Here is a 13,545-nt window from a genome sequence, read left to right as displayed (position 1 = left end):
GCCATTTTTGGGGCCAGACTCTCCTCAGTCACGGTGTGAGAGGGTGTCCAAGGTCAGTGTCGCTCTCAGGACTTGTCATGGCCAGGGAAACAGTTTGTGCCAATCTGAGGCATCCTGGGGATGGACCTTCTGCAGCCAAGAAATGTCACAGGGAGTGTATTTTGGTAGAAAAATGCTTATTTCAGGCTCTGGGAAGACGTTTGGATCTGTTACCTTTGGGGTTCATTTGCTTCTCCATCCCTGTGTTGAGGTTTCCAAACTCATGAGGAAAGTTGGGTTTGGTGGCATCTAAAATGAGATCTGGGCTTTAAAAGAGCAGGGAAAGGCTGGAAAACCTCCAGAATTGATACAAGTCTGGATTTTAGGTCTGGTATTAGAGCTCATTTAGGGCTAGTTTTAGGGCTCACTTATTTCTGGCTTAGTGCTGGGCGAGGGCTGGCTTAAGGGCTGGTTTAGGACTGGTTTTAGTACATGTTAAGAGCTGTTTTGGGGCTAGTTTTAAGACTAGTTTTAGGGCTGGTTTAGGGCTGGTTTACTGAGACATTAGAGTCAATGTTTTCAATACCTGTATAAACACCAAATTATTTTTTTAAGTGCTCTGAGCACTCAAAAAGTCAATTTGACACATGAATTTATCAGAATTATTATATTCTTTATTATGGTATTTTACAATGTTATTATAATTATATCTTATTACAGCTGCTACAGTCCCTCACCCCAGTTGAAAGCACTGAAAATTGTGGCATTAAAAACTGTCCATCCACATTTTAGGATGGTGTCTCAGACCTGGAATGTGCCAATGGAAAAGGATAATTTAGGGACTGAGTTCTACAGTTTTATTCCTGTTTGACAGGAAGAAAACTCAAAAATATGTGTGTTCTGTCCCAGGTAGCTCCAACCATGAGAAGATCTAGGGTGTAAATATTAATTAGGATTAATCGATTCTCCAGCTGCACACCCAGTCACACTCTCCTTACAAGCAGGAGAAAGAAACCTCAGTGGGTAAAAGCTGATGCATGAACTGTAATTTTAGACTTGGAGTCTGAAAAGTTCTTTCTATCCCAGAAAATGTGACCAGCTGAGGGTGTGGATATCACTGGCTGCTCCAAGTTATTCCCCCAGCCCCACATCAGTATTGAAAAGAATTAAATTTAAAAAGTTCTGTTACAATCCAGGTCCCAACAAAACTTCCCTATGCAAAGCTTTTGGATTCTCAAAGCTGATAGAAAATGGGAGATTTATGTTGCATTATTGGCAAGTCCATGTGTTGGTTTCCTGGGCAAACGTGGGACTTTCTGCTCCTCTGGTGCTGCTCTGCCCTCAGCCCTGGGCTTGGTGACCAAAGCAGTGAAGTACCAAGAGAGATCAAACTGGTGAGCTGAGGGACTCCAGGTTTTGCTGGCACTTGTCCCAAAGATCTCAAGGAGAGTTAAGGAATATTCATTTCCCAGATCAATTTGGGGCACCACATTTTTTGTTAAATATTGGTGTCAATGTTTTCAATACCTGTATAAATACCAAAGTATTTTTAAATTGCTCTCAACAGTCAAAAAGTCAATTTTATAAATTATTTTTTCTGTATTATTATATGATTTATTATAGCATTTTACAATATTACTATAAATATATATTATAATTTGCACATCAGCATTCAGAGTAATACAACACCCAGAAAAAACCTTTTTGCATTGACAAAAAATATTATTTCTTTTTTGCATTTTATTTTCTGTTCCCTAAGTAATTTTTATTCAGTCTATTCAGTCACTATTTTTTTTCCCCACCAGACTCTTGAAACATTTTATTTGGAAGGACTTATTTTCTTTTATTCACTGTTTTTGTCACCCCCTACATGTTTAATGACATTATTTTCCTTATTTGCTAATTCTTTTCAGATGTAAGTAAAGCTCAGTGCAATTTTCAGTCAGTTCAAGGCCGCCTAAACCATATAATGAGAGCTATTCTGAGGGAATTGCCTTTAAAATTGTGTATTTTTGCTGGAAAATTAGTTCATTGTTAATTACTTTCAAATTCCTTGACCAGTTGTTCCAGGGAGGGTTCATGTCGATTCCAGGGTTAAACCAGACATTATTTAAAATTCAAGTTACAAACCTGTCTCAGTGTACACAAGATGTGTCTCCTTCAAGGCCGAAGTCTAAGTTATAAGTTGTTGTTTTCCATAACTTGGCAGGTGGCAAGGCCAGACACGGACCAAAACTAATGGCATCTCATCACACCTGAATACACAGGGGTCCCCCTGTGCAGGCTCCCCTTTCTCCAGGCCTCTATTTCAGGGTCCTGGGGCTCCCCCTTTTCCACACTCCCCCCTCTCCAGGCTGCAGGGGGTCTCTCAGCTCAGCTATCGCCCCTCTCTGCTCCCCATCCCTACAAGTCACCAGGCATCTGGTGTCCATAAAAAGCTGCAAAACACCGAGATGCAGGCAAAAAAACCCCTCAGAAATATCAAAACTGCAAAACATCAAGATGCAGCCAAAACCCACTTAAAAATATGTAGATTAAGCCAAAAAATATCCGTCCCAGAAGTTCTCGTTCTCTGGTCTTTTCAATTTGGAGTTCGGGGTTCCACCCTGTCTGAGCTGCCGGGGGGCCCACGTGCATTAGGACGGGCGGGAAGATGTTCTGTCTCCCTGTCCCACGGGTAGACGTGTTGTCCCTCAGCCCGGCGGGTAGACCTGTTCTCCCTCAGCACGGTGGGTAGACCTGTTCTCGCTCAGCTCGGCGGGTAGACCTGTTCTCTCTCAGCACGGCGCCAGCCAGTGTTCCCAAACCTGCTCTATCCGCTCTGCTGGGCGCGCCCTGTGAAAGGGGGGGAGGGGGCGGGGCCGAGCCTGGAACACCGCCGGGAGAAGAGGAGGGGACAGCCATGCTCCTCCTTTTCCTCTTCCTCCTCTGGAGTTCCATCTGCACCCGAAGAAGTCTCGGGTGAGCGGGAGAACAGGGTGGGAAAGAGAAGGGGCCCCCCAACTCCACAGTGCCCCCGCTGCCCCACCAAGGGCCGTGCGGGCTGTGCCAGGGAACACGAGAGCCGGGATGGGCCCGGACAAAGCCCCCAAGGGCACCAGGATGTGCCGCTCCTTGGAGCCCGCGGTGGGGCTGCCGCGGGGCGGGGCCGGAGCTGCACACAGGGACGGCAAAGGGCCCCGACAAAGTGCTGCGGGACCCCCGAGCCGAGCCCCGAATAGCCTGGGGAAGTTCTGGGGGTTTGGTTTGTGTTTGAGGGGATGGTTAAGAGACCCAAAAGCTGAGCTGGGAATGCCCTTTGGGGGCTCTTGGGGGTCCTTCGGAAGTGTGTTTGGGTATCCCAGTGGCGGGTCCTGGCAGAGCTCCCTGGTGGGTGGGGGGATGTGGGGACCCCCTTGGAGGGGTTGGTGTGCCTGGGTCAGACCCTTCATTGACAGGTTGGGGAGGGGGCCTCCCAGTACATGGGGAACCCCCAGGAGCCTGGACAGGGGAGCCCCCCCAAACCCCAAAGTGGAGAGACCCAGAGAGGGGGAATTCCTGAAAGGGATTTTTTTGGCTCAGTCTTGGTGTTTTGGGCTGAATCTTGTGGGTGCAGTGGGGACACAGTGCTGGGGAAGGGGATTTCAGGGGGAAGCAGGGCCAAGGAAAGGGTTAGGGTTAGGGTTTAGGGGGTTGGAGGAGTGGGATGGGGAGTCCAGGGGTCCCCAATATTGAAGAAAGGGGATCTTGAGGTAGGGACACCCAGAATAGCTGGGAAAAGGGTTAAAATTGCCCCCCAATGTTCCAAACAGGGCAGACTTTGTGGTCTGGAAATGCAACAGTGGGGTTCTCAGAGTTAAGAAAAAGAGGGGTGTAGGGGCTGGAGAAGGTGGGAGGCCAGGAAAGGGGGTGCAGGAGGGTATTTGTGCAGGATAAGGGGGTGCAGGGGCATCCCAGTGCCTGGAAATGAGGGATCAGGAAGGTCCCGATGTCAAGAAAAAGCAGGACTAGAGGTGGGGAAAGGTTCCTGGGGGCTGCAGCTTGTATTTGTGACCAGAAAATTGAAGTCCAGGGGGTGGCAGGGTAAAGGAACAGGGAGTGTGGAGTTTGGGAGAGACAGGATGGTGTTACAATCTGCTTAAATATTGCAGACATAGCTTGGGTTCAAAATGTTTTCCCCAACAAAACTAAAACTCAATCTATATTACACTTGAATTCCAAAAAATTATATTTATTATTAGTTAAGGAATTACTAAAGAAATGCAGAGAGAGAGGGAAATAAGAACAGTTCAAAAACTCTAAGAGTACTTTTTAGAAGCAAAGAAAACAGTTTACCATCAAAACCAACTATTTCTGCCATGTTTGTTTGTGTGTGTGTGTGAGAAGCGATGTTGTCTCTGTTCCTGCAGGCAGAGGTGTGGAATGCAGCTCTTGCAGTGCAGATGTGATGCTCAGTCTGTGCTGCTCTCCCTTGTGCAGCAGGGCTGCTCCTCGCTCTCTGCAGAGCTCTCAGGCTCCGCGGAGCTGTCGCTCACGGGCAGCAGCGGCGCAGCCACCCCAGGCTGAACAGGGCCAGGGCTGGGTTAGCAGGAGCAGAACTGACGCAGGGAGCAAGGCAGAGCTCAGCTTTCTCCTCAGTCTGCAGGGGCAGGCAGGCAAGCAGCGTGGGTGGGGAAGAAGGAGGGTGAGAAGGTGAGATGGGTGAGGCAGGGAGGAGGTGGGAGAGGTTCTTGGCTGTGGTTCTCTCTCTCCATTCTCCACACACCCTACGCACCGAAATTCCAAGGTGTTCTTTGGGAGTTTTTATAGAGCCCAAGAAACCTTTGACACTGTTTTTTACAGGTAGCTTGCAAATTTCTTAAAAGCAGGATATAGTTTTAGCTGAGTCATTACAACAAGAGGATGCTTGTGTGAGTTGTGATCAGGCAAGAAGTTTGGCTGAACTTACTGCCATGACTTGCAGGAAGCTTGGTGAAAGGCTTTGGCAGGGTGTTTGTTTGTAAGAGAATTCTGTCTTTGTGTCGAACTGCTGACAGAAAATTCTTGGATAGGATGTTTATGACAGGAGAACAATGGGGGAATAATATTTCTTCCATTTCTCAGTTATTGGTGCATAACAGATGGGTAGGAAAGGGGGGTCAGGGGGTCCTTGGAGTCAAAGTAGGGGAATGTGGGGGTGAGGTGACCTGGGATGGCTGGGAATGGGGATATGAGGGTCCCTGGTGTCAAAGAAGAGGAGGATCCAGGGGCTCGGAGAGGTGGGATGGGCAGGAAAGGGGGGCAAGAGGATCCTGGTGTCAGAGAAAGGGGTGTCCAAGGTTGGAGAACAGGGAATAGCCACGCAGGGAGGTCCCAGAGCCCAGGAAAAGGAGGTGCAGGGGGATAATGATAATAGTAGGGAGGAGAAGGAGGAAACAATGGGATGGGGCTCCAAAGTGCTGATTTCCAAAGGTAGAAAAGTGGGGAGAGGGTGGGGAAGTGTCCCCAGGGAAAGGGATACCAGAGCAGATCTGCTGATCAGGGTCAGAGCAGGGACTGGGAACAAGGATTTTGGGAATTCAGGGCAGTGGATGGGGGGGTTTCCCTCCCCATGCTGCCCATCCTGTGCTTCCCAGAGCCCAGTCACTCCCACTATGAGCCCAGTCACTCCCACTATGAGCCCAGCTGTTCCCACTATATCTCAGTTGCCCAGAACAGAATCCAAGTTGGCCCAGTATGCCCCTGGTCTGTCCCAACATGGTCTCAGTGATGCCCAGTAGTGCCCAGTATAGACCCAACCATTTGACTTGCTCCCAGTTGTCCCATATGTGGTTTCAGTTTTCTGCTAGCATAGTCCCAGTAACTCCCACTGTGGTCCCAGTCACCCCCAGTATGGTTCCAGTGACTTCAGTCTCTGCCAGTATGGTGTCAGGATGATCCCATTTGCCCCCAGACTGTGGCAGGAGGAGCCTAAAGCTCCTGGATCACGTGGAGGCCCCACCCAGAGGAGGGTCCCTCCAAGTTCTGTGGCTGCAGGAAGAGCCCTGAGGAGCCGAGGGCCCCCCAGAGCCACCCCAGGCAGGAGAATGTGGTCCCACAAGGCCTCCTGCTGCCCCTCGTGTCCTCCAGCTTGGGCCCAGCTCCTCCTAGTGTTATCCCAGTTGCCTTCAACATGGGCCCACTTGCTTCCAGTATCAGCCCAGTCTCATGCCATTAGCTCCAAGTGTGCTCCCAGATATTTTCCAGTCATTGCCGGTATGATCCGAGTCACTCCCAGACAGTCTCATTATGGTCCCAGTATGACTCCAGTGCTCCCAATATTACCCCAGTTCCCCCCACATGCTTCCAGTTGCTCCCTTTTACGCCTACTATGGTTCCACTCACTCCCAGTATATCCCAGTGGAGGGGTGGCTTTATATGTCAGAGAGTCTCTTGACTCTGTTGAACTTGAGGTCAGCAGTGACAAGGTTGAGTGTCTGTGGACCAGAATGAGGGGGAAGGCCAACAGGGCTGACATCCTTGTGGGTGTCTGTTACAGGCCACCCAACCAGGATGATGAAGGGGATGAATTATTCTACAAGCTGCTGGCAGATGTCTCAAAATCTCCAGCCCTTGTTCTTGTGGGTGACTTGAACCTGCCAGATATCTGCTGGGAGCTCAACACAGCAGAGAAGAGGCAGTCTGGGAGATTCCTGGAGTGTATAGAGGATAATTTCCTGCTTCAGCTGGAAAATGAACCTACCAGGGGTGGGGCCCCTCTACACCTCCTGTTTATAGAGAGGGGCTGGTGGGAGATGTAGTGGTCAGAGGCTGTCTGTGTACAGCGACAATGAAGTAACAGAATTTTCAGTACTCAGGGATATGAGGAGGGCAATCAATAAAACCTCTTTGCTGGACTTCCAAAGGGCAGATTTCAGCCTGATCAGAAGACCAGTCCAGAGCATACCCTGGGAAACAACCCTCAAAAACAAGGGGGTACAGGAGGGACGGATGTGCTTCCAGAAGGAAGTCTTGAGTGCACAGGAACAGCCTGTCCCAGTGTGCCGAAAGGGAAGCCCATGGGGAAGACATCCAGCTTGGTTGTACAGGGAGATTCTGAAGGAAATCAGCGATAAAAAGAGAGCTGACTGAGTGTGTAAAAAAAGGGCTGGCTATTTAGGAAGAGTTTAGGAACATAGTTAGGTCCTGTAGGAAGAAAATGAGAGACAAAAGTGCAATTTGAAGTCAGTTTGGCTACTTCTGTTAGGGATGACAAAAAGTGCTTCTATAAATATGTTAATAGGAAAAGGAGGGACAAGGAAAACCTCCTTTCTTTGTTGGACTTGGGGGAGAACATTGTTACCAGAGATAAGGGGAAGGCTTAGGTACTTAACACCTACTTTGCCTCAGTTTTCACCAGTAGGACAGGTGGCCCTGAGGACAACTGGCCTCCTGAGCTGGTAGAAAAGAGACAGGGAGCTGAATAGTCCCGCTGTGTTCCAGGAGGAAATAGTGACTTACTGAGGCACCTGAATCCTCACAAGTCTTTGGGTCCAGATGGGATCCATCCTGGGGTGATGAGGGAGCTGCTGGATGAGCTTGCCAAGCCACTCTCCATCATCTCCCAACAGTCCTGACTCTCTGGGGAGGTCCCAGAGGACTGGAAGTTGGACATTGTCACCCCAATCCACAAAAAATGCTGCAAGGCTGTCCCTGGCAACGCCAGGCCTGTCAGCCTGACCTCGGTGCCTGTCAGGGTTATGGAGCAGATCATCCTGAGTGCAATCACACAGCACCTAAAGGATGGGCAAGGGCTCAGACCCAGCCAGCATGGGTTTAGGAGGGGCAGGTCCTGTCTGACCAACCTGATCTCTTTTTATGATCAGGTGACCCACCTGGTGGATGAGGGGAAGGCTGTGGCTGTGTCTATCTGGACTTCAGCAAGGCCTTTGACACTGTCTCCCATAATATACTCCTGGAAAAGCTGGTAGCCCATGGCTTGGACAGGTGTACCCTCTGCTGGGTCAGGAGCTGTCTGGAGGGCCAGGCCCAGAGAGTGCTGGTGAACGGGGCTGTGTCCAGCTGGCGGCCGGTCACCAGTGGTGTCCCCCAGGGGTCTGTGTTGGGCCCAGTCCTGTTTAACATCTTTATTGATGATTTAGATGAGGGGATTGAGTCCATCATCAGCAAATTTGCTGATGACAGCAAGTTGGAAGGGAGTTTCGAGCTGCTGGAAGGCAGGAGGGCTCTGCAGAGGGACCTGGATGGACTTGAGGGATGGGCTGATTCCAATGGGATGAAGTTCAACAAGGCCAAGTGCAGGTCCTGCCCTTTGGCCACACCAACCGCTGCAGCGCTCCAGGCTGGGCACAGAGTGGCTGGAAAGCAGCCAGGCAGAATGGGATGTGGGGGGACTGAGGGACAGAAAGCTCAACAGGAGCCAACAGTTTGCCCAGGTGGCCAAGAAGGCCAATGGGATCCTGGCCTGGATCCAAACTAGTGTGGCCAGCAGGCCCAGGGCAGTGACCCTTCCCCTGGACTCTGCGTTGGTGAGGCCACACCTTGAGTGTTGTGTTCAGTTCTGGGCCCCTCAGTTCAGGAAAGATATTGAGAGGCTGGAGCAGGTCCAGAAAAGAGCAAGGAGTCTGGAGAAGGGACTGGAGCACAAGTCTTGTGGGGAGAGGCTGAGGGAGCTGGAGGTGTTCATTTTAGAGAAGAGGAGGCTCAGAGGTGACCTCAGCACTCTCTACAACTCCCTGAAAGGAGGTTGTAGACAGGGGTGGACTGGTCTCTTCTCTCAGGCACTGAACAATAGGACAAGAGGGCAGGGGCTTAAGCTCTGCCAGGGAAAGTTTAGGTTGGATATCAGGTAAAAGTTCTTCACAGAGAGAGTGCTCACACACTGGAATGGCCTGGCCAGGGATGGAGTGGATTCTCCAACCCTGAAAGTATTTAAGGTGAGACTGGATGTGGCACTGAGTGCCATGATCTGATAATCAAAATGGGGTTGGATTAAGGGTTGGACTTGATGATCTGGGAGGTCTCTTCCAACCCAACTGATTCTGTGATTCTATGAGAACAGAGCAGGGATGGTGGCAAGGCCCTGTCTTGGCAGAGGCAGAGCACAGGCCCAAGGGGAAGAGCAAAAGAGACAGAAGCTCCACCTCCCTCTCTTTTATACTTCTTGATGCTTCCTGATGGTGTCAGATGATATGAAATACCTCTTTGGTTGCTCAAGTCAGGTGATGCTTGTCCCTTCTAATCTCTGTGACATCCTCTGGGTCTGATGAATTGAGGCCTGGCTGAAGCTAAAGCTAAAACTCCCACACCCCATTACATTCTATTCTCAAGCTCCATTTCTATGATGGTTCAGATAGATTTTACACACTGAGAAATGACTTAACAGAATTCCAGGGATCTTGCTTTCAAGTGGCCACATCCTGGGACTGAGAGGATCTCCTCAAATAATATTTTGGGTGTCACTGGAGTCCTCAGGGTGCTGGAACCCGCAGAGGATCTGCAGCTTTGTCCCACCTGGGTCATCAATAATTGTCACCAAAAGTCATCAGGAAGGAATGAGACCCTCCATTCCCCCCTTTGGAGTGTCTGTGACTCAGACACTCCTTTATTCTGGGCAGAGACAGGGAGAGAATCTCTCCAGCTCCATACATTCCCTTCCAAGAGTTCTCACATATTTATACATTTTGTCAAACAAAGAAATTACCATTCTTTTCTTCTGAGATATACAATTCTCTTCATTAATTGGTATTCTATTCTTTATTGGCTGTTTTGGTGAACATTCTTTGGTGCTTTTATCATTCTGCCTCAGGCAAAGTCTCCAACTCTCAGGCTGAAATGTCTTTGTTCGTCTCCTCTGTATCTTCTGGTTGCTCCAACATGGCTTTGAAGGACCATAAATTTTAAGGTCACAGCTGTCCAATCTTCAGCTCCCTCAGGCTTCTCTTTCCTGCAGCCCATCAGAGCCAGTCCAGGGAAACTCAAAGCTTTGGGGCTTGAAAGACCAAACTGATGAGAGTCTGTGAGAAATAACGTAGTCAACGATTGCCACTAATTAAAAATGTAGGAAAGTTGTATAATTTGCAGCACTAGGAATAACTGGGAAGTGGCTTGTGGGGGCTGAGTTGGGATAGGAAAGAACCAAAGGCCAACTGTGGGAGGAGATCTGTGGAGTCTGAGGCAGTTGACAAGGACATTGAGGGTGCTTGGGGTCTCCTGGGTGAGCTGGGGGCAATTGGGAGGAAGTTTATGGGGTCCTGAGGGGGCTGGGAAGGGATTTGGTGGTTCCTAGTGGGGCTGAGAGGGGCTTGGGGGCGCCCTGGAAGGTCTGGGTAGGGACTGGAAGGAAGTTCCAGGTGATCCTGGGTTGGCGGGTGTGACTGGGAGGAGATTTGGGGGAGGTCCCGGACAGGCTGTGGGAGGTTTTTGGGGCTCCTTCCCCCCGGCCCTGCCTGGAGATGCCGCCGGACACCCCCCAACACTTTGCCGAGGGTCGGGGCTCCGTGTCGGGGTTTGTCCTCCTGGGCTGGGGCTTCTCCCTGTGCCACAAGGGAAGGGGGTCACCGGGAGTCGCGTGTCACCCCCTCCCCTGCTGTCCCTCTGCCCCCAGCCGGCTGCTCCCAGTGCTCCCAGAAAAGTGTCCCAATTCTCCCCAGTCCCGGTAACGGGGGTGCCTGGGGGACATCAGCCAGAGAAGGCCCCGAATCATTTTCCAGCCAATCAGAGCGCACGGCGCTGATGACTCTGCAGTTGCCAGGCAGACCCGAAGCGCCCCGCGCTCCCCACCCCGAGCCCACGCGCGCCCTCCCTCACCCCCAGCGCCCCCTGGAACGGCAATTTGGGGCAGGGAGAGGTGGGGGCGCCCAGGCCGGGCCCTCCCGCCCTGTCCCGGCCGTGGGGGCTGCGGCGGGGGCCGAGTGCGGGCGGGAGCGGCCAAGAGCCCAGCGCTGCCCCATCCCGAGCTGCCCCAGCTCCATCCCTGCTCCTCCCGCGGGGGGGCGGCGGGGCTGGGGGCAAGGGGTGTCCGGCCGGGGGGGCGCTGGGCCCGGGGGGAGGAGGAGAAGGGCTGGAGGGGGCGGGACTGTGGGGGCGGAGATGCGGCAGGAGAGGAGGGACAGAGCAGGGGGAGGAGCCGGGACAGGGGACACAGAGAGGACAAAGCACCGCGTGGTCGGCACTCGATCGAAAGGTCGGTGTGGGGCGGGGGGGCGAGAGCGGTTTTGGGGCCCCTCGGGTGATCGCGGAGTGGGGAGAGCGGAGAGGGGCGATAGCGGAGCTGGGCAAGCCCCGGAATGGTGGAATTGGGGCGCGGGAGCACAGAGGGAGCCCAGGTCCCCTTAAACGGGGTCCCAGAGAGGGAGAAGCCCCGGCAGTGTGGAGAGGATGGGGGAGCAGCAATGCAGGGGGAGGTGAGACCCCCAAGAGCCTGGAGAAGGCGAGAGCCGAGAGAGGAAGGAGCCGTGGGATTCCCGGGATCCCCGGCAGCCCGGAGAGGGTGGGACGGGATCCCCAATACAAGTGGGACCCCCAGCAGTGCAGACAGGAGGATCCCAATAACCCCACCGTGGAGAATTCAGAGAAGAGGAACTGCTGGGAGGGTTTTGGGCTGAAGTTTGGTGTTTTGGAGGTATTTAGGGACACAAGATTAGAGGTGGTGGAGACGGAGGTCGGGACTCGGGACGGCTGTGGGGAGAGGTGAGGGGAGAGCGGCGAGTTTGGGGGGCTTTTGGGGACTCAGGGCGGGTTTTGGGGTCCCACATTATGCACCCACCCCCTACCCTTCCCTGGGACCCACCGGCGCCCTGTTGGCCGTGAGAGTGAAGGTGGAGAAGCCGGGTAAGCCCCTCCCCCATCCCGGGACTGCCATCGGGTCCATCAGGTCCATCCCACATCCTCCCCCACCCCCTCCACTCACCAAAAAAACCCCAAACCCATCTTGACATCCTGAAACCCCACACTTAAAACAACAGGGTTCCCCAAATCACCTCTTGGATCTGCCAGAGCCCCTCAAAATGCCCCAGAGTCCCTCTCCCAACCCCCCAAGACTCCCCCAGAGTCCTCCAAAACTCCCCAGACCCCCCTAAACACTGCACAGAACCTCTCAGAGAGACCCGAAACACCCAAGAGAACCTCTCAGAGTACCCCGAAACTTTCATCCAGACCCTGCAAACCACCCTGAGACCACCCACTCACCCCCCACACCTTCCCAAATTCTATCACCTTCCCTCCAAACCCCCTCCCAGGCCACCCCAAATGTGCCCAGGACCCCCAAACGACACCAGAACCCCCCAGGCCTTTTCCAGATATTCTCAGACCAGTCCAGGACCTCCCTAAATTCCCGTCCAGGTGCTGAAAACTACCCCAGGATTCCCCTAAATGACTTCCAGACCTTCCAAACAACACAGAACCCTCCAATTGTTTCGAGACCAGCCCAGATACTCCCAAACCTTTCCCATAAACCCTCGTCCCTGACCCCTCCAAACCTCCTTGAAGGGACAGTTAAAACAGAGAGAACTGAAGCTAAGGGAGACATGTGGACAGCCCGAAAAAGCAGGAAAATCAGATTAATTTGATGGGATTTTTACCTAGAAGCTGAAAGGAGGAAATTGGGGACGATGCTCTTGGAAAAAGGAACGGTGTGAGCGAGTGAGGGGCGACCACAGTGTGGGGAACAAAGGGAGTCACCTCCAGAGGGGGCTTTGCTTGGGGAGCATCCCTGGATGCTGGAAAATCCTGGGATCTTCCCATGCCTCGAAATGGAGGCGCCTGGCACAGATCCCCTAAAACCCCAAACAATCAAGATTGGGCAAAACCCTCCAAAATATGCAGATTAAGGCCAAATAAAATCAAAGCACCAAGATTCACTTCCAAAAAAACCCTCCCAGGAATTTGCTATTTATGTTCTCTGTGCTTTGCGTTCTGGGGATCCTCCCTGTCCAGGCTGTTGGGGGTGCCTTGTGTTTTGGGGTGCCCTCTCTGGGGTTCTGCCTTTTTCAGGCTGCTGGAGCTCCCAGGAATTTCAGGAGTCCCCCACTCTGTGATCTGAACCCACTGAGTTTCTTTCACTCCCCCCTCTCCATGATCCCTCCAAGGAATGCTGAGGGTCCCAGGGGTCCTTTCTGCCCTGACTCTCTTCTCAGCGTGCTCAGGGTCTTCCCTGGATCCCAAAATAGACAGGCCAGAGAGGGGGCACCCTCAGGACCCCCATCATCCTGGAGAGGTGGGGCCCTTGGAAACCACCACCCCAAGCAGAGAGTCAGGGGAGGAGGGACTGCGGGGGCCCCAAATCCCCTCTGGTGTCCCTATTTGAGGGTTGAATCTTGGTGTTTTAGGCTGAATGTTGAGGGTGCAGGGGGGACACAGAGCTGGGGCAGGGGGTTTTCAGGGGGTCACATGGCCAAGAGAAAAGATGTGATTTGTCAGAAAAGTGGGATGGGAAGCCCAGAGGTCCCCTGTGCTGAGGAAAGGGGGGTACAGGGGTCCTTGATGTTAAGGAAAGGTGGGTCATGATGTAGGAAAACCCAGGATGGCCAGAAAAGAGGGGTTCAAGGTGTCTCCCAGTGTTCCAAAAGGGATCTGTGGTCTGGGAAATGCAGGATTGGGGGCACTGGG

The 13,545-nt window shown here is 52.4% G+C and overlaps 1 protein-coding gene across 1 annotated transcript in view; it reads left to right on the top strand.

Moving 5' to 3' along the window:
• Positions 1 to 13,545, top strand: part of LOC139684145 (uncharacterized) — a 1,342,464-nt gene that overhangs the window by 1,220,215 nt on the left and 108,704 nt on the right. The window contains 1 exon segment of the mRNA XM_071579746.1: positions 6,732 to 6,739. Within this exon segment, the coding sequence (XP_071435847.1) occupies positions 6,732 to 6,739 (8 nt within the window).

Source organism: Pithys albifrons, chromosome 32 (genome assembly GCF_047495875.1).
Source record: "Pithys albifrons albifrons isolate INPA30051 chromosome 32, PitAlb_v1, whole genome shotgun sequence".
Classification (NCBI taxonomy): Eukaryota; Metazoa; Chordata; class Aves; order Passeriformes; family Thamnophilidae; genus Pithys; species Pithys albifrons.
This window is presented reverse-complemented; position numbering and strand designations above follow the sequence as displayed.